General features: G+C 43.9%; 1 protein-coding gene across 1 annotated transcript; it reads right to left on the bottom strand.

Annotated features, from left to right (window-relative positions):
* Positions 1-5,991: 5,991 nt before the first annotated feature.
* Positions 5,992-19,165, bottom strand: LOC140741616 (sperm microtubule associated protein 1-like). Its single transcript, XM_073071909.1, has 3 exons — positions 18,870-19,165; positions 16,611-16,710; positions 5,992-6,324 (listed from the first exon to the last, which is right to left on the bottom strand). Exons 1-3 carry the CDS (start codon positions 19,101-19,103, stop codon positions 6,167-6,169), a joined length of 492 nt encoding a protein of 163 aa, XP_072928010.1. The 5' UTR covers positions 19,104-19,165; the 3' UTR covers positions 5,992-6,166.
* Positions 19,166-20,040: the final 875 nt, after the last annotated feature.

Below are 20,040 nucleotides of genomic sequence, written 5' to 3'. Positions count from 1 at the left end.
GTGTCAAGCTGTGTGAACCTATTGGTGGTCTGGCTATAGTCCACGACCATCCTATTTTTCTGCCCGGTCCGAACAACAACCACCTGGGCCCTCCAAGGACTTGTGCTTGGCTCAATGATCCCCTCCCTGAGCAGCCGCTGCACCTCTGACTTAATGAAGGCCCTGTCCCCCGCGCTGTACCTCCTGCTTTTAGTTGCCACAGGTTTACAGTCGGGGGTCAGGTTGGCGAACAGCGGTGGGGGAGGGATCTTGAGGGTGGAGAGGCTGCAAGTGGTGTCAGTAGTGCAGCTGTTGGCATGGTGTTGGGTGGGATGTGCGGGTCGGTGTGTGTGTGTGGTCAGTAGCGGGGTATATGATTAAACCCCACAAAACTGAGGATTTCTGACAGTGAGTGGTGGGAGGGGCCCGTCATACTCCATTGTCACACTTTTCAGGTGGCTCTGGAAGTCCAGCCCCAATAGCACAGGCGCGCACAGTTGAGGCATGACCAGTAGCGCAAAGTTCCGATATTCTGTGCCCTGCACCACCAATGTCGCTACACAACCCACCCGGATGTCTGTGGAATGCGATCCAGAAGCCATGGTGACCCACTGGCTTACCGGCCGTGTCACGAGTCCGCAGCGTTGCACTGTGTCCGAGTGAATAAAACTCTCAGTGCTGCCCGTGTCAAACAGGCAGCTAGTCCTGTGTCCCTCCACCAGGATGTCCATCATTGACCTTGCAAGCTGGTGTGGAGCGCTTTGTTCGAGGGTCACGGAGGCCAGAGTTGAATCGCCGTCTTGGTGCCCGGTAAGCACCGGTGGGTCGGGGGCGGGGCGAGGTGGCGCCGACAAAGATGGCCGCTCCCATGCCTCGCACGCGGCGGGCAGGCAAGGTGGTGGCGACCAAGATGGTGACCCCCATGCCTCGCAGAAGGCAGGCAGGCAAGATGGCGATCCCCATGCCTCGCACGCAGCACTGCTCGACCCCGCTCGTGGTTTGGACTCACGGGCCTTGGCGAAGTGGCCCTTCTTTCCACAGCTGGAGCAGATAGCATCTCGGGCGGGGCAGCGTTTTCGGGGGTGCTTTTCGAGTCCGCAGAAGTAACACTGCGTGGACTTGCGACTGGCAGCAGCCGAGGTCGATTCACCGGAGGGTTGTGGGGTCTGCAGCATCCACGGGACCGGCAGGAGATCGCGCACCTGGACAGCGTCAGTGTTGTGCAGAGCGGACTCCAGCATGTTGGCCAGCTCAATTGCCGAGCGTAAGGTAAGATCGGCGTTTCCAGCAGCCGCTGGCACACGTACACTGACCTGATCCCCGTAACGAAGGTGTCTCGTACCAGGAGCTCCGCATGCTGTTCCGCCGTCAGTCCCCTGCAGTCGCAGGCCCGCACGAGTGTCTGTAGGGCCTGGACAAACTCAGCGCTTGACTCTCCGGCCCCCTGCCGCCGCGTCGCTAAGCGATGTCTCGCGTAGACAGTGTTCTCCGGCCGCAGGTATTGTCTTTTGAGGGCATCCAGTGCCCCTTGGTAGGTCGGCAGGTCCCTGATCAGGGAGTAGACCCGTGGACTGACCCTGGAGAGGAGAACTCTGTGCATCGTGGCAGGCTCGGTCACACGAATCTCCTCCAGGTACGATTCGAAGCATGCAAGCCAGAGTTCAAAAGCGATGCCGGCTTCCAGAGATTGAGGGTCAATATCCAATCTGTCAAAATGCTCTCCATGTTTTAAAATTGATGCACCATCAATAACTCTCAGAGACAGGAGGCGAACGATAGACTTTTATTAGCAGCAAAACGGAGCACAGCATCTCGGAGACTGAGGGGGGAGCAGTGCCTCCAATCGCCTTTATACAGGGGTCTGTGGGAGGAACCACAGGAACAGTCAGCAGAGGGGCGTGTCCAGACATAGTTTACCACAGGGTGTCTGACACTCCGAGGGAGGAGTTGTAAAGTTTGATGGCCACAGGTAGGAATGACTTCCTATGACACTCAGTGTTGCATCTCGGTGGAATGAGTCTCTGGCTGAATGTACTCCTGTGCCTAACCAGTACATTATGGAGTGGATGGGAGACATTGTCCAAGATGGCATGCAACTTGGACAGCATCCTCTTTTCAGACACCACCGTCAGAGAGTCCAGTTCCACCCCACAACATCACTGGCCTTACGAATAAGTTTGTTGATTCTGTTGGTGTCTGCTGCCCCAGCACACAACAGCAAACATGATAGCACTGGCCACCACAGACTCGTAGAACATCCTCAGCATCGTCCGGCAGATGTTAAATGACCTCAGTCTCCTCAGGAAATAGAGACGGCTCTGACCCTTCTTGTAGACAGCCTCAGTGTTCTTTGACCAGTCCAGTTTATTGTCAATTCATATCCCCAGGTATTTGTAATCCTCCACCATGTCCACACTGACCCCTTGGATGGAAACAGGGGTCACCGGTGCCTTAGCCCTCCTCAGGTCCACCACCAGCTCCTTAGTCTTTTTCACATTAAGCTGCAGATGATTCTGCTCGCACCATGTGACAAAGTTTCCCACCGTAGCCCTGTACTCAGCCTCATCTCCTTTGCTGATGCATCCAACTATGGCAGAGTCATCAGAAAACTTCTGAAGATGGCAAGACTCTGTGCAGTAGTTGAAGTCTGAGGTGAAGATGGTGAAGGAGAAGAAATTACGCTACTGGACCACTCATTGTCAACTAGCAGAAATAACTGGTGTGCCAAAATCTACAATTGCACACTTCCTACATCAGCAAGATAAAATGCGAAAGAAGAATGGGCATTACATGAGGCCACAAACGTGTGAAGGTAAGGATCCAGATATTGAAGAGGCCCTCAAATGGTTTTCCATTGTAACTGGACAAGGTGTGCATGTCAGTGGATCAACGTTAAGAAAATAGCAAGTCAGAGGAGCTAGCTAAGAAGCTGGTCATGAAGATTTTAAAGCAACAGATGGTTGGTTGTCTCAATGGAAATGTAGGCACCACATTAAATTCAAGAAAGCACATTGATGCTGTAAGTGCAGAAAAACTGGAAATCTCAAAACCCCTGAATTGTTTCAAAAATTTTTTGCAGATAATATCTTCAATACTGATGAAATAAGCCTTGTATTTTATTGTGCCACATCAAATAGTTTCCTTTGCTACAAACACGCAACACTATCAGGTTCAAACAAAGGAATGGATTGCATAACTGTGTTGTGTTGCTCAAATATGTCAGAAACTGATAAAAAGAAATTGGTATTATTGTAAAAAGTGTTTTGGTTCCTAAAACCTTTTTTGATTCCTTAGACTATTATTTTGTCATATCTGTGGAAGAATAAGCGTTCTAGAATTAATAAAGTTTATCTTCAAAAATCTAAAAAAGAGGGTGACATGGCCTTACCTAACTTTCGTTTATATTACTGGGCAGCTAACATACGTTGTACTACCTTTTGGTCTTTTTTTCATAGTCAACCCGAGTGCCCTAAGTGGGTAGCAATGGAGTTGAATTCCACTCAAGATTTATCTATTTCTGCACTTCTTGGCTCTGCACTCCCTAGTAGTTTGTCTAGACTAATAGTTAATCCTCTTGTCAGACACACTTTGCGAATATGGGCCCAGTTTAGGAAATTTTATGGTTTTTATGGTTTTTCCCCTTCTAGTCCTACCTTACATAATCATCTTTTTTTACCTACTATGTATGACTCAACATTCTATGATTGGTATAGGAAGGGCATTAGACATTTTGAAGATCTTTTTATCGAGAATCGCTTCGCATCCTTTCAACAGCTCTCTGCTAAGTTCAATCTGCCTAATGCCCATTTTTTCAGATATCTCCAAATTAGACACTTTATCAATCCTTTAATTCCTAACTTCCCTGAAATGCCCGAGAAAAATGTTATGGATTTCTTTCTTTCTATTAATCCACTGGGTAAAGGTTTAATATCATTTATTTGTGATAAATCAGCATTCTTACGGCGTGCCCCTGTGGATAAAATTAGAATGGCTTGGGAGCATGATTTAAATACCTCTTTATCTGATGAGATTTGGGACTCGATTCTCAAATCGGTTAATTCAACCTCTCTTTGTGCTCGCCATTGCCTTTTACAGTTTAAGATTGTTCATAGAGCCCATATGTCCAAATCTAAATTATCTCGATTTTACCCTAATATTAGTCCTCTTTGTGATAAATGCAAAAGGGGTGAGGCTTCTCTTATTCATATGTACTGGTCCTGTCCTAGTTTAGAGAAATTTTGGAAAGATGTTTTTATAACTTTATCCTGTATTCTGAATCACCACTTAGAACCTAACCCTTTAATTGCTCTGTTTGGTTTTTTGGGTGAGACAGATATACGTTTGAGTTCGACAGTGTCGAATATTATCTTTTGCTTCTCTCCTGGCTAGACGTCTAATCCTCCTTCGATGGAGAGATGTTGCCCCGCCCACGCATGCTCAATGGCTTAATGATATTATGTCCTGTTTAGACCTTGAAAAAATTCATTATTCAATTCTTAATTTGGATATAAAGTTTCATAAGGTCTGGGGACCTTTTATTGAGTACTTTCATAACTTTCCTCTTAATTAAGGTTTTTTTTCAGTCCCTTACTTTCAGCTCTTTTTTTTTGATAGTAGGCATTATTATCTTCTGTTTTCAAGCATATTTACAGTTTTGGGGGTTTGAATGTCCTGATTTATATTCTCTATATTGTGTTGTGGTTGGTCTGGAGTTTTTTTTTTGTTGTGGGGCTTGGGGAGGATACTAACTTTACATGACTTCAATTTGGGTGCTTTCTCAATTATCTTTTTTGTATTATATTATTATTGTATGTTTATTTTGCACTGTATTAATTTTTTATTTTGGTTTGGGTTTTTTTTATTTGTAGTGTTGTAGAAAATGCATTAAAAAATCAATAAAAAAAATAAAAAGTGTTAAACCTCGATGCTTTAAGGGGCTAAGAATGGATAGCTTACCAATTGAGTAGTATGCCAGTATACATCAATTAATTCTTCCTTTGGTAACTGTTACAGACTAATACAGTTTTATAGTACTGTAGTAGAATTAGTGGTGTTTTAATTTGTTCTGTATTTCCATTAAATACATAATTTGATACTTAGTTAAATGGTAGTTTGTCTTTTTTATACCTTTCTAACTATTTCTATGAAACTTCAGCTGATTAGGGCAGCAACTTAATTGGGCCATAATATACTGGTCCCTATGTGTAGAGGGAGAGGGAGGGAGAGGGAGAGGGTGAGGGGGGGGAGGGGGAGAGAGAGAGAGAGAATAAAATCATAGAACACTGCAGCACAGAAACAGGCCCTTCACCCTTCAGCCCATCTAGTTTGTGTGTGTATGTATGTCTGTGTATATGTGTGTGGGTATATATATATAAAACTTTAAAGTGATTGGAGGAAAGTATAGGGGGGATGTCAGAACAGAGTGGTGGGTAAAAGCATGCAGACATGGTCAAAGGGTTCAGTTGTTGTTCAGACCAAACATCAGAATGGGGAAGAAATGTGATCTAAGTGACTTTGACAATGGAATGATTATTGGTGGCAGATGGGAAGTTTGAGTATCTCAGAAACTGATGATCTCCTGGGATTTTCACACACAACAGTCTCTGGAGTTTACAGAGAATGGTGTGAAAAACCAAAAACCATCCAGTGAGCATCAGTTAGTTCTGTAGGTGAAAAAGCCTTGTTAGTGAGAGAGGTCAGAGGAGAACAGCCAGACTGTTTCAAGCTGACAGGACGTTACAGTAGTGGTGTGTGGAGGAGAATCTCTGAATGCAGAACACATCAAAGCTTGAAGCGGATTGGCTACACCAGCAGAAGACCATGCCAAGTTCCACTCCTGTACCTAATAAAATGGCCGCTGTGCGTATGTTCCATCTGGGGATACCACATGAAAAAACCCAAAGACCTTATCACCAGTTTAAGTGAATATTTTTAAAAAATACTGCCTTTCCACAAATTCTTTATTGAAGCATCTACTTCTTATTTTTGGAACAATTTAATAACATACGCTATTTTGCTGAACCTGTCACACTCTTCCTGGCTCATCACATTTAATTCAGCTCTTCAGAAGAGGTAACATCCTCAAAATGCATTTAAAATGCAGAAACTTATGTTCTTCTGGTTTCTCAGTCCTCTGAGGACTCAATCCTTGGGGGGTGGGGTGGGGGGGGGGGGGAGCCCATGCACACTAGTGCAATGGGAGTTTGAAGACTTCCCCGAAAACGGAAGGCTTTTCTCTCAGGCTGGGAGTATTCCTTCTGTAACCAAACCTTCCATTGTATCCAACAATGGGTTTGATGTCTGATAGGTATCCCCGGTGGCCGATTACTTGATCACATGAGTGACCTGCAAAATCAATACACAAGTAATTAGATCAAATCTCTTGTTGAGCTTTTCTCATCACTTCCAATACAATAAATCATTGCTGATTGTGTGATATTAAAGCTCTCTCTCATTCTCATCAACATATCCCAGTTGAGTCCCATAAACTGGTAATTGGTTGATTATGGTCACATGCTCAAAGTTCAAAAGTTAAAAGTAAATTTATTTTCAAAGTACATATATGGATCGGGTGGCAACCCTGCCATTTCTTTTGTATTTTTGTCTGTTTTTTACTAGCTCGATGCCCGACCCAGCACGGATGGAAAGTGTGCAAGGTGCTGGCTGGATTTGAACCCAGGACCACTCGCATCAAAGTCCGGTGCAGAGACTGCTACATCACGAGCCAGCTGACACCTGAGATTCATTTCCTTGTGGGCATTTATGGTAGAACAAAGAAATACAATAGAATCAATGAAAAACTGCACACAAAGACTGACAAATAACCAATGTGCAAAATACAAAAAAAACTGAGAATATGAGTTGTAGGGTTCTTGAAAGTGAGTCCATAGAGTAGTGTTCTGAGCAACATTTTGTTGTTTGTTAATGCAAATAACACATTTCAATAAGCATGATTTTTAAATAAACCACACAAAATGCTGGAGGAACTCAGCAGGCCAGGCAGCATCTATGGAAAACAGTACAGTCAACTTTTGGGGCTGAGTCCCTTCATCGGGACTGGAGAAAAAAGGATGAGGTGTGAATAAGGGAGGGAAGGAAGAAACACAAGTTAGTGGGTGATAGGTGAAACCAGGGGAAAAGTAAAGAGCTGGGAAGTCAATTGGTGAAAGAGGTACAAGGCTGGAGAAGAGGGATCTGATAGGAGAGGACAGAAGACTGTGGAAGAAAGGGAAGGGGGGAGGAGCACCAGAGGGAGGTGATGGGCAGGTAAGGAGATAAGGTGAGAGAGGGATATGTGAATGAGAAATGGTGAAGGGGTGGGAGGAATTACCGGAGGTTCAAAGAATCGATGTTCATGCCATCAGGTTGGAGGCTAACCAGACAGAATACAAGGTGTTGTTCCTCCAACCTGAGTGTGGCCTCATTGCAGCAGTAGAGGAGGCCATGGACTGACAAGTTGGAATGGGAATAGGAAGAGGAATTAAAATTGTCAGCCACTGGGAGATCCTGCTTTTTCTGGTGGATGAAGTGTAGATGCTCAGCGAAGTGGCCTCCCAGTCTGCTTCAGGTCTCACTGATATACAGGAGGCCGTACTAGGAACACCAGTCACAGTATATGACCCCAACAGACTCACAAGTGAAGTGTTGCCTCACCTGGAAGGACTGTTTAGGGCTCTGGATGGTAGTGAGTGAGGAGATGTAGCACTTGTTCTGCTTGCAAGGATAAGTGCCAGGAGGGAGATCAGTGGGGTGGGGGGGAAGATGTGCATTGTGGTGTGATCCCATTGGAGATGGCAAACGTTATGGAGAATTTTGTGCTGGACGTGGAGGCTCGTGGGGTGGTAGGTGAGGACAAGATGAACCCTATCCCTTGTAGCATGGGAGGATGGGGTAAGAGCAGACATGCATGAAATGGAAGAGATGCGCTTGAGGGCAGCATTGATGGTGGAGGAAGGGAAGCCCCTTTCTTTGAAAAAGGACATCTCCTTCGTTCTGGAATGAAAAGCCTCTCACCATTAGAGCAGATGTGGTGGAGATGGAGGAATTGAGAGAAGAGGATGGTGTTTTTCAAAGAGGAAGTTTGAATCTTGAGTTTGTACGTTCTCCCCATGACTGAATGGGCTTTTAGCGTTAGTGAGTTGTGGGCATGGTACATTGGCATTGGAGGCATGGCGACACTTGTGGACCACCTCATCACATCGTCAAGGATTTAATTTGACACTAATGATGAATTTCACTGTATGCTTTGATCTGTATGTGACAAATTAAGCTAATTTTAGAAAAAATTCCTCAACATGACAGTATCAGCGAGTCCTATTAAATGCTCCTCATACGTTACCCATTTCATTCCCGGGATCATTGTCCTGAACCTCCTCTGGGTCCTCTTCATGCCACAACATCCTTTCTTAGACATGTGACAATCCCAATCCAATGATTCATAAAGTGATTTAGTTACCATAATTTCCTTCAATAATCTTATGCAAAGATTTCATTTAGATTTCCAGAATTTGTTGCTGTTTTAAAGTTTATTTTATTATTAATCCTTGTTTTCAACAGCTGAGTTAACCCTATATCCCTGGAAGCCTGGTGAAAAATGTTCTGTATTGTATGAAGAGGTTTCTCCTGAAATCACTTAAGACTGTCTTTGCTCAAGTACTTAATCGCAGCTATTGGAGTGTTATTTTTCTTGCAGTTTAATTTTCGAATGATTTCTTGCATTTTTATATAATCACATGTAATTGATCAGTGAATTTTCCAGTGATTACTGTACAGCTGCTTGTGGATTTTTCTAGAAACTTCCTAAGTTTTCAGCAGCAGGTGTTGCAGCATATGAACTTGGCTATTTTATTGGCTAATTGTCATCAATAGAATTTCTGTTAACTCTAGTCTAGTATGAGAAGTAATGCAACGATGAAAATGAAGCATTTCATGAAACAGCCATAAGCATCAGAGGCTTAGTTTACACTGGGCAGTGTAGTGCTTTTGTAGTCATTTTGAAGCACTCTAACAGGTTCAGGCTTTTAATGTGGAATCTTCCTTTTCTCAGAAGCTTAGTTTACACTGGGCAGTGCTTAATCCAATGAACCTTTAATTTTTGACAAGGTTAATTAATTAGTAACGATGTCTCAGACAACCTGTGACATAACAGAACATAGAACTTTACAGCTTAGTACAGGTCCAGCAGCCCATATTGTGTTAACCTTTTAAGCTACTCCAAGATCAATCTAAAATTTCGCTCCAACATAGCCCTCCATTTTTCTGTCATCCATGTGCCTACCTAAGAGTATCTTAAATGCCCCTAATGTATTTGCCTCGACCACCATCCCTGGCAGGGCGTTCCATGCACTCACCACTCTCTGTGTAAAGAATTTACCTCTACCCCCTCTGTACTTTCCACAAATCACCATAAAATCATCTTCCTTGTATTAGCCATTTCCACCCTGGGAGAAATCTCTGGTTGTCCACTCGATTGACGCCTCTTATCATCTTGTACACCTCTATTAAGTCACTTCTCATCTTCCATCACTCCAGAGAGAGAAGCCCTAGCTTGCTCAAACTATCCTCATAAGACATGCTCTCCAATCCAGGAACCATCCTGGTAAATCTCCTCAGCATCTCTCTAAAGCTTCCACATGATTCCTATAATGAGGTGACCATAACTGAACTCAATACTCCAAGTGTGATTGAACCAGAGTTTTATAGAGCTGAAACATTTCAATGGTACATCGAGAACAGCCATAGCTTGTTGATCCTTTCCTCATAAGACATGCCCTCTATTCCAGGCAGCATCCTGGTAAATCTCCTCTGCACCCTCTTAAAGCATCCAGGTGTTCATGAATATCTTTATGCTATTTTTCATAAGGTAATTACAGTGGTCTTGATCACCAAACATCTGTTATCTCCAGGTACTCAGTTTCACCTCCCTAACAAAAATAAAATGCTTTTGAATGTTGTTCTATGCCAAATTGTTACCAAAGAAGTGATATAGTACTTGACTGTAGCAGCTAACAAGACATATATTATTAATAATAGTATTAATAATAACATAAATAATAATAATCACAAAATGCTGGTGGAACACAGCAGGCCAGGCAGCATCTATAAGGAGAAGCACTGTCGACGTTTCGGGCCGAGACCCTTCGTCAGGACTAACTGAAAGGAAAGATAGTAAGAATTTGAAAGTAGTGGGGGGAGGGGGAAATGCAAAATGATAGGAAAAGACTGGAGGGGGAGGGATGAAGCTAAGAGCTGGAAAGGTGATTGGCGAAAGCGATACAGAGCTGGAGAAGGGAAAGGATCATGGGACGGGAGGCCTCGGGAGAAAGGGTGGGGGGAAGCACCAGAGGGAGATGGAGAACAGGCAAACAACTAAATATGTCAGGGATGGGGTAAGAAGGGGAGGAGGGGCATTAACGGAAGTTAGAGAAGTCAATGTTCATGCCATCAGGTTGGAGGCTACCCAGCCGGAATATAAGGTTTTGTTCCTCCAACCTGAGTGTGGCTTCATCTTGACAGTAGAGGAGGCCATGGATAGACATATCAGAATGGGAATGGGACATGGAATTAAAATGTGTGGCCACTGGGTGATCCTGCTTTCTCTGGCGGACAGAGCGTAGGTGTTCAGTGAAACTGTCTCCCAGTCTGTGTTGGGTCTCACCAATATATAAAAGGCCACACCGGGAGCACCGGACGCAGTATACCACACCAGCCGACTCACAGGTGAAGTGTCGCCTCACCTGGAAGGACTGTCTGGGGCCCTGAATGGTGGTGAGGGAGGAAATGTAAGGGCAGGTGTAGCATTTGTTCAGTTTACAAGGATAAGTGCTGGGAGGGAGATCGGTGGGAAGGGATGGGGGGGATGAATGGACAAGGGAGTCGCGTAGGGAGCGATCCCTGCGGAAAGCAGAAAGAGGGGGAGGGAAAGATGTGCTTGGTAGTGGGATCCTGTTGGAGGTGGCAGAAGTTATGGAGAATTATACGTTGGACCCGGAGGCTGGTGGGATGGTAGGTGAGGACAAGGGGAACCCTATCCCGAGTGGGGTGGCAGGTGGATGGGGTGAGGGCAGATGTGCTGGAAATGGGAGAGATGCGTTTGAGAGCAGAGTTGATGGTGGAAGAAGGGAAGCCCCTTTGTTTAAAAAAGGAAGACATCTCCTTCGTCCTGGAATGAAAAGCCTCATCCTGAGAGCAGACGCGCCAGAGACGGAGGAATTGTGAGAAGGGGATAGCATTTTTGCAAGAGACAGGGTGGGAAGAGGAATAGTCCAGGTAGCTGTGAGAGTCTGTAGGCTTATAGTAGATATCAGTAGATAGGCCGTCTCCAGAGATGGAGACAGAAAGATCAAGAAAGGGGAGGAAGGTGTCGGAAATGGACCAGGTAAATTTGAGGTCAGGATGAAAGTTGGAGGCAAGGTTAATGAAGTCAATGAGCTCAGTCACTATATAATCACTATCTTATAGTGATTAGCTCTCTAACAGTGACTACACTCAAATGTGTCATGAAAAGTGCTATTTAAATACAAGGAACAACACACACAGAATGCTGGTAGAACACAGCAGGCCAGGCAGCATCTATAGGGAGAAGCGCTGTCGACGTTCTTACAAGTACTTCCCAGCTGGATAACACACATATTTGGCAAAATTCTTGTTATCAATTTGAGAAAGTTGTGGCAAGGCAATGTCCAGGCAGGGGTAGACTGCAGGCAGCCCAGGAAAGAAAGGTTTTTGAAGAGCTTAGCTTCTCTTTTCACGGCAGTGAACTGAAGCGATTTGACTTCCCAAAATAAGGTAATGTATAATCGAAGGATCTAAGAAACATTCCAACTAAGGGATAATTAATTTACAAACTTCAAAATATCATTGGCCGTTAGCTTGTAGTTTCTAATGACTTCACATGTATATTGTGAATGGTGATTGATCTTGCAAGTAAAGAATTTGGACATCATTTACTAAATGGTCAATTTGGTATAAAAATGGCATTTCTCTGTTAGACTTCAGAATAGTGTGGTAACCCCTTGTGCATACATAAAATAAAGTATGATTGAGGAATGAGTATGGGTTTCAGAGTCCAGTTAATTGGTGATGTCAAACGCTCTCTCACAGTTCCACTCATTTTGACTGTGCTGAAACAGGGGCTCATTGTAGTGTTTGTGAAGGCAACTCTTTGCAGCCTTGGATCTTAAAAACCTAGCAGCTGCACAACCACGTCTTCCTTTTATCTTCAAATTGCAGACATTAATTAGGTAATCTGAGAAATAAGTATTTCAGATAGAGTGGATGTAGAGTGGATGTTTTCAATAGTGGGGGAGTCTAGGACCAGAGGGCACAGACTCAGAATAGAGGGACGTTCATTTAGATTAGAGATGAGGTGGAATTTCTTTAGCCAGAGGGTGGTGAATCTGTGGAATTCACAGCCATAGATGGCTATGGAGATCAAGTCATTGAGTGTATTTAAAGTCGATGCTTTGGGCCAAGGACGAAGGATCTTGGCTCAAAAGTTAACTGTACTTCTTCCTATAGATGCTGCCTGGCCTGCTGTGTTCCACCAGCATTTTGTGTGTGTTGTTTGAATTTCCAGCATCTGCAGATTTCCTCGTATTTGAGAGTATTTAAAGCTGAGGTTGATAGGTTCTGACGAGTAAGGGTGTCAAAGCTAACTGGGAGAAGGTCGGAGAATGGGGTTGAGGAGGATAATAAATCAGCCATGATGGAATGGTAGAGCTGACACAATGTGCTGAATAGCCTAATTCTGCTCCTTATGGTCTTATGGAATAAGGCCACATAAGTCATCAAGGATACTCTAATAGTCAGTAACATCGTGACTATCTGACCTTTGGCCTCAACTTCATTTTCCTGTCCAATCCACAACAAAACACAGTGAAAAATTATTAATACAAGAGATTCTGCAGATGCTGGAAATCCAGAGCAGCACACAAAATGCTGGAGGTGAGGCAGGATCTATGGAAATGAATACACAGTCGATATTTTGGGCTGAGACCCTTCAGCAGGACGAGAAAGGAAGGGGAAGATGCCGGAATAAGGAGATGGGGCAGGGGAAAGAGGACAAGCTAGAAGGTGATACATGAAGCCAGGTGGGGTGGGGGAGGGGGGGAATGAAGTAAGTAGCCGGGAGGTGATAGATGGAAAAGGCAAAGGGCTAGAAAAAAGGAATCTGATAGGGGAGTCGACCATGGGAGAAAGTGAAGGAAGAGGGGCACCACCAGGGAGAGCTGATAGGAAGGTGAGGAGAAGAGGTAAGATGCCAGAGTGGGGAATGAAAAAAGAGAGAAGGGGAAGGGAAAAAAATAACCAGAAGTTGGAGAAATTAACGTTCATGCCTTTGGGTTAGAGGCTAAATAGATGGAATATGAAGTGTTGCTCCTCCAACCTAAAAGTGGCCTCATTGTGACACAAGACACAGGAGATCTAGGCCTCATATGGAGCCAGTGATCATTAATGGAGAATGTGTGGAGCAGGTTAAGACCTACAAGTATCTGGGAGTACAGTTAGACGAGAAGCTAGACTGGACTGCCAACACAGATGCCTTGTGCAGGAAGGCACAGAGTCGAATGTACTTCCTAAGAAGGTTGGCGTCATTCAATGTCTGTAGTGAGATGCTGAAGATGTTCTATAGGTCAGTTGTGGAGAGCGCCCTCTTCTTTGTGGTGGCATGTTGGGGAGGAAGCATTAAGAAGAGGGACGCCTCACGTCTTAATAAGCTGGTAAGGAAGGCGGGCTCTGTCGTGGGCAAAGTACTGGAGAGTTTAACATCGGTAGCTGAGCGAAGGGCGCTGAGTAGGCTACGGTCAATTATGGATAACTCTGAACATCCTCTACATAGCACCATCCAGAGACAGAGAAGCAGTTTCAGCGACAGGTTACTATCGATGCAATGCTCCTCAGACAGGATGAAGAGGTCAATACTCCCCAATGCCATTAGGCTTTACAATTCTACCGCCAGGACTTAAGAACTTTTTAAAGCTATTATTAATGCTTTTTGAGATGGTGATTTAGATGCATATCATATTTTTTTTTACTGAGTTAAGTATTGTATGTAATTAGTTTTGCTACAACAAGTGTATGGGACATTGGAAAAAAGTTGAATTTCCCCATGGGGATGAATAAAGTATCTATCTATCTATCTATCTATCTAAGAGGAGGCTATGAACTGATATGTCAGAATGGGAATAGGAATAGGAATTTAAATGGTTGGCCACCAAGAAATTCCACCTTTTGTGGACTGAGTGGAGGTGTTTGACAAAACTACGTCAGGTCTCACCAATGTAGAGAAGACCACATTGGGGGCACTGGATACATTAGACAATCCCAGCAGATTTGCAGGTGAAGTATTTCCTCACCTGAAAGGACTGTTTGTGGCCCTGAATGGAGGTGAGTGGGGAGATGAATGACTAGGTGTAGCATTCATGTAGCTTGCAATACATGCCAGGATGGAGATTAGTGGGGAAGGATGAATGGAGGGAGGGATCCTGCAGAAGGTAGAGATGGTGGAAGTTATGGAGAATGATGTATTGGATGTGAAGTTTCATGGGGTGGTAGGAGAAAAATTATTACCATTCCTATAACTCACCTTCAGCGAACTTGATCACAGGACGCACAGTTGATTGGAGTGTTCAGCCATCAAAACCAACTTGACACTACCTACACATCACGCATTGCCAGTGCTCCTGCTACAAGTACATTTTTCATTGTACCCATGCATACATGTACAGTACTGTGCAAAAGTCTTAGGCATATATACTGCACAGTATTTTCAAAATTTTAGGTATTGCACTGTAATGCTGCTGCTGCAAAAAACAAATTTAATGTAAATGGTGATAAACCTGGTTCTGATCTGGGCCTCTACTATGGATGGAGAGTGGGAAGGGGGGAGGGAAAGGGGAATCATGGTTGAGAAAGTGGAAAGGAGAGGGGAGGGAGTGGGAAGCACCAGAGAGACATTCTGTAATGATCAATAAACCAATTGTTTGGAATCAAATGACCTTGCCTGGTGTCTCAGGGCTGGGTGTTTCTGCACCCACACCACTACCCACCCTGGCACTCCTTCTCTGCCACCTGTCCCACATCCCTCCCACGACACTCCACCCTCACCATTCCCAATATCGTTTGTTCCCACCAGATTTACAAACTTGCACATTGACAAATACAGTTCTGTGCAAAAGTCTTAGGTCCCCATATATTGTATATATGCCTAACATTTTTGCACAGTACTGTACTTATGCATATCACAGATTCAGATTTAGATTTAATTTACTTATCACATGCACATGGAAACATACAACCCCAGCCTATCCAGTGTTGTTACTATGCTTCCTAAGAAATTCAACCAATTTAGATTCTTTTATATATCACAAGTACATTGAACCACACAGTGAACTGCATCATTTGTGTTAACAACCAACACAACCTAGGGATGTGCTGGGGGCAGCAGCAAATGCCGCTACATATTTGGGGACCAACACCGCTTGCCAGAATAATACAGAACACAATAACAAGAAAACAAAAAGAAACGAGATTCTGCAGTTACTGGAAATCCAAAGCAATGTACACAAAATGCTGGAGGAACTCTGGAAGTCAGACAGCATCTATGGAAATTAACAAACAGTTGACATTTTTCAAGACCAAAACAGTAAAACAAGCCCTTTTCCTCCCTCCTACTCTCCCTCACACCCACGCACACACACGGACAGGCCTTCTGTCTCCAGTTTCCAGTTCCCACTCTTTGGCCATCAGGTTTCAACTTCAATTTCCAATCAACCTTCATACCTCCTTCTCACATGGAGACCTGATGCTGGGACTCACCCACTTGGACAGTACAATATTCATGGGAGTCCTTTGTTACCCGTCCATGTCGCTGGCCTTGGAGCAGATGCCTAGACTCCAGATATCCTTGGCACCAGTTGATGTTGCCTTAGAACGCTTAGCAGATGAGTAGACTCTGAATGCTCTTCATCCCATATCCATGTTGCTAGACTTTCAGCACAGAGTGGAGGCCTAGATTCTGAATGTTTTTCATCCCTTGTCCACATCGCGAGCCTTCAAGCATGGAGGAGAAGGATTCATCACCCATCCACATCGCTGGACTTTGAACGTACAGCTGGGTTTCAGCAGCAGTGCAGGCAACTTCCACTACAACTCTTTGAGAAGCCTGCTCACCCCTACATTAGCGAGGAAGTTGGGGATGGATTAACTTATACTGGCAATGCCCGCAAGAACAATTTAATGAAGAATTCTTAGGGTAAGAACAAGGCTTTCACAGTCAGTTCTCCCCTTTTGGAATGTTGCACAATGGAAATAATTGTCTAAAGCAACATAATTATTTTTGCTTAAAAGAACATAAAATGCTTTATAACCCTTAAAGAAGATTAAAACTGGGTGCACAACAGCATAACACTATTACAGCACCAGCGACACAGGTTCCATAACTGCAAGGAGTTTGGACGTTCTCCCCATGATCATATAGGTTTCCTCTGGGTGCTCAGTTTCCTTCCAGATCCCAGAGATGTACAGGTTAGTAGGTTAATTAGTTACATGGGTCAATTAGGCAGTGAAGGTTTGTTGGGCCGGAAGGGCCTTTTACCATGCTGTATCTCTAAATAAATAGAATTACTTACCTGCTCCATATACATTTCTACTGGTAAGATATTTTTGAGCAGGTCCATTTTTGTAAAAATAGTCCACAAGCCAGCCGTTGTTTGATGTCCCACCACGATCCTAACAAAGAATACTTATTCATCAGATTTTCTCTATGTAAAAAAAGTTCAAATTTCAAGTTCAGAGTAAATTGATTATCAAAGTGTTAAAATGTACTACCTTGAGATTCATTTTCTGCAGACTTTTATAGGAAAAAATCAATAAACAAGAGAGATTCTGCAGATGCTGGAAACCCAGAGCAACACCCACAAAATTCTGAAGGAACTCAGCAGGTCAGGCATGGAAATTAATAAACAAGTTGCTGTTTCAGATCAAGACTCTTCATCAGTTCCTCCATCATTCTGTGTGTGTGTTGCTCTAAATACAATAGAACTTATGAAAAACTATACATAAATGAAGACTGACAAAGAACAAATGTGCAAAAGAAGACAAACTCTGCAAATAAAATAAATAATACTGAGAACATGAGTTGTAGAGTCCTTGAAAGTGAGTCCATAGGTTGTGGAATCAGTTCATTGTTAGAATGAGTGAAGTTATCCACGCTGGTTCAGGACCCTAATGGTTGTACAGTAATAACTGTTCTGGAACCTGGTTAATGGGACATATATGCTTCCTGGAAGTTCCTCTTGGGTCTAAATCCTGGCACCTCCTGCCACCAGCAGTGTGATATCTAAAAGAGGTAAACTACAGACCTAATGTGGGCAAATGAGATCAGCATAGAGAGGTACAGTGGAGAATGGCATGTTGGGTTGAAGGACCTGTCTCTGAAGGGCAGTAGTTTAAATATCTTCTCAAAATGATTATGATGAGCGATAACTTCTGGTTTGCCGGTGATGCTGACAGATTCCCAAACCATGGTACATGTTCCTTTGTACCTTGGTTGGATTGGGGTAAGGGATAGATAAGCCAAAGAAACTGTGTTCATGAGTATGGGAGTGCTTAGACAAGCTTTTGTGGGAGATTGGGGAGTGGGATGGGGATAGTAGTATGGAACCAGTAAGATTCATAGTTACAGAACTGAACGATAAAAATTGGAGATGATAGTGTTGCAAGACCATGTAATAAAGACATAATAAAGAAAAGACATACAACTATCAATTGTCTTTATAATTCTGGACATGCTCCTAAAGAATATTTTATAATAATCAATTCAGTCAAATAATTTAGGAATATGGCCAACAGTATTTCTCTAGAGTGGCAGAGGCTGAGGGGAGACCCCTCATAGAAGTTTATAAGATTACAAGGGGTGTAGATAGACAACCAGTATCTTTCTGCCAAGATTGAAATGTCTAAAGCTACAGGGCATGATTTAAGGTGAGAGGAGTAAATTTAGAGATGTGCAGGAGTGCAGGGCAGGTTTTTTTTCCATAGAGGCTGGTGGGTATCTTGAATTCGCACTGCCAGGGGTGGTGGTGGAGGCAAATAGAACAGAGGTGTTCAAGAGGCTCTGAGAGAGGCATATGAATGTGCAGAGAATGGATTAGTTTCGTTAGACATTTAATAACTAGCTTAATTAGTTTGACACACATTGCTGGTCAAAAGGTGTGCACTATGTCCAGGTGTACTTTCCAGGGGGTGCCCCAGTAAGTTGGTTCTTGCTAATGTACACTCAGTATTAGATACAACTGCTCCTCAATGCAAATATCTAATCAGCCAATCAAGTGGCAGCAACTCAATGTATAAAAGCGCGCAGACATGGTGAAGAGGTAGATTCAGTTATTGTTTAGACCAAACACCAGAATGGGGAAAGATATGTGATCCAAGTGATTTTGACTGTGCGATAAATGTGGGTGTCTGACAGGGTGGCTTGATTATCTCAGAAACTGCTGATATCCTGCGATTTTCTCACACAGGTTTCCAAAGGTTACAGAGAAAGGTGTGAAATACCAAAAAAAATCCCGTGAGGGGCATTCAGCGGTTGAAAATACTTGTTAATGAGAGAATTCAGAGAATGGCCAGACTGGTTCAAGCTAACAGAAAGGTGACAGTAACTCTTGGTATAACACATTTCCCCACGTGGTACAACAGAAGAGCATCTCTGAATGCACAACTCGTCGAACTTCGAAGTGGGTGGGCTACAGCAGCAGTCGACCACAAACATACACACTATGGCCAATTTATTAGGTACAGGAGGTACCCAATGAAGTAGCCACTGAGTGTACATTCACTTTAACTCTACAGAGAAAGTACCCACTTACGCCACCAGAACTCCACGTTACCTGATCAGTCCTCTTGAGAAGCTTCCTCATAAACTTGGTCTCAAGAGCATTCTTGCAATAAGGGTCATTCTGCGCGTTGTAGGGCGGGATGGTGTCGCACATCTTCGGGTTGATTTTTCCGTACATCAAGGAGCTGCTGGAGACAGCCACACAGTCCAAGATGAAACCTCTTTCTCTTTTGAAGTAGTAATGATCCAGGCAACAAACTCCAGGAGGACAGGGATTACTGTTCATGACTGCAGTGCCGATTCAGCCATGGCCCCGTCCACCTCCATTTAAAATCAGCCCACCCTTGTAGATGTCACAGTGACAGTCATTAACTATCACTGTTACGTTTCCTTTAAATACAACTTTACCTTTTTAGCCGACAAATTTTCAACCAGTGCAAATAAAATAGTCCTGTGAAAATTCATTGTATACGGGCAGTTCGATCCGAGGTTTCCATGGTTCCAGAGGAAAGTTCAAAGTAAATTTATTATCAAAGTGCTTCTATGTAACCATACACTACTTTGAGATTTATTTTCTTGCAGGAACTCACAGGAATTTATGAACATACGTTTTTGAGTAGCTGCAGTCAACGATCAGAAACGATGTCTGATTCGCAGAGTACATAAGGCATCGATTCGCGGCAGTTTGGTGTTTTGAATAGCAGCGATTGATCGAGATCGATCGGGATTGATTGGCGAGAGTAAATTAAAATAAGGCCGTGGGCAAGCTTGAGTGAGAGAAGATGGAAATGCTGTAGGTAGATTTTACGCCAGTATAGTTATTGGTTTCCTTCTTTATATCTGCACAGTTGGGATAGTAGAGATGCCGGGCAGGATGTGGGAAGGCAGGGTCCCTGACGACTACATCTGTGAGAAGTGCATCCAGCTGCAGTTTCCAACACTCTGCGTTAAGGAGTTGGAGCTGGAACTGGACGAGCTCCGGATCATTCGGGAGGCTGAGGGGTGATAGATAGGACAAGTAGAGAGTTTTAGTTTCACCCAAGGTGCAGGATACAAAACACCGAGTGACAGTCAGGAGGGTGAAAGGGGTTAAACAACCAATACAGAGTACCCCTGTGGCCATCCACGTCGACAACAGGTATATCACTTCGGTTACTGTTGGTGGGGGGAAATGACCTAACAGAGGAAAGTCACACCGGTCAGGTCTTTGGCACTGAGCCTGG

This window comes from Hemitrygon akajei, chromosome 18 (assembly GCF_048418815.1).
Source record: "Hemitrygon akajei chromosome 18, sHemAka1.3, whole genome shotgun sequence".
NCBI lineage: Eukaryota > Metazoa > Chordata > Chondrichthyes > Myliobatiformes > Dasyatidae > Hemitrygon > Hemitrygon akajei.
Note: the sequence above shows the minus strand (reverse complement) of the source record. Positions and strands in the feature narration are given on the sequence as shown.

Coding starts and splice junctions, on each gene's coding strand:
- LOC140741616 (XM_073071909.1), bottom strand. CDS start 19,103: ATGAACAGTAATCCCTGTCCTCCTGGAGTTTGTTGCCTGGATCATTAC. Junction 16,711..18,869: donor TTCTCAAGAGGACTGATCAG/GTAACGTGGAGT, acceptor ATTCTTTGTTAG/GATCGTGGTGGGACATCAAA. Junction 6,325..16,610: donor TAGAAATGTATATGGAGCAG/GTAAGTAATTCT, acceptor TTGATTTTGCAG/GTCACTCATGTGATCAAGTA.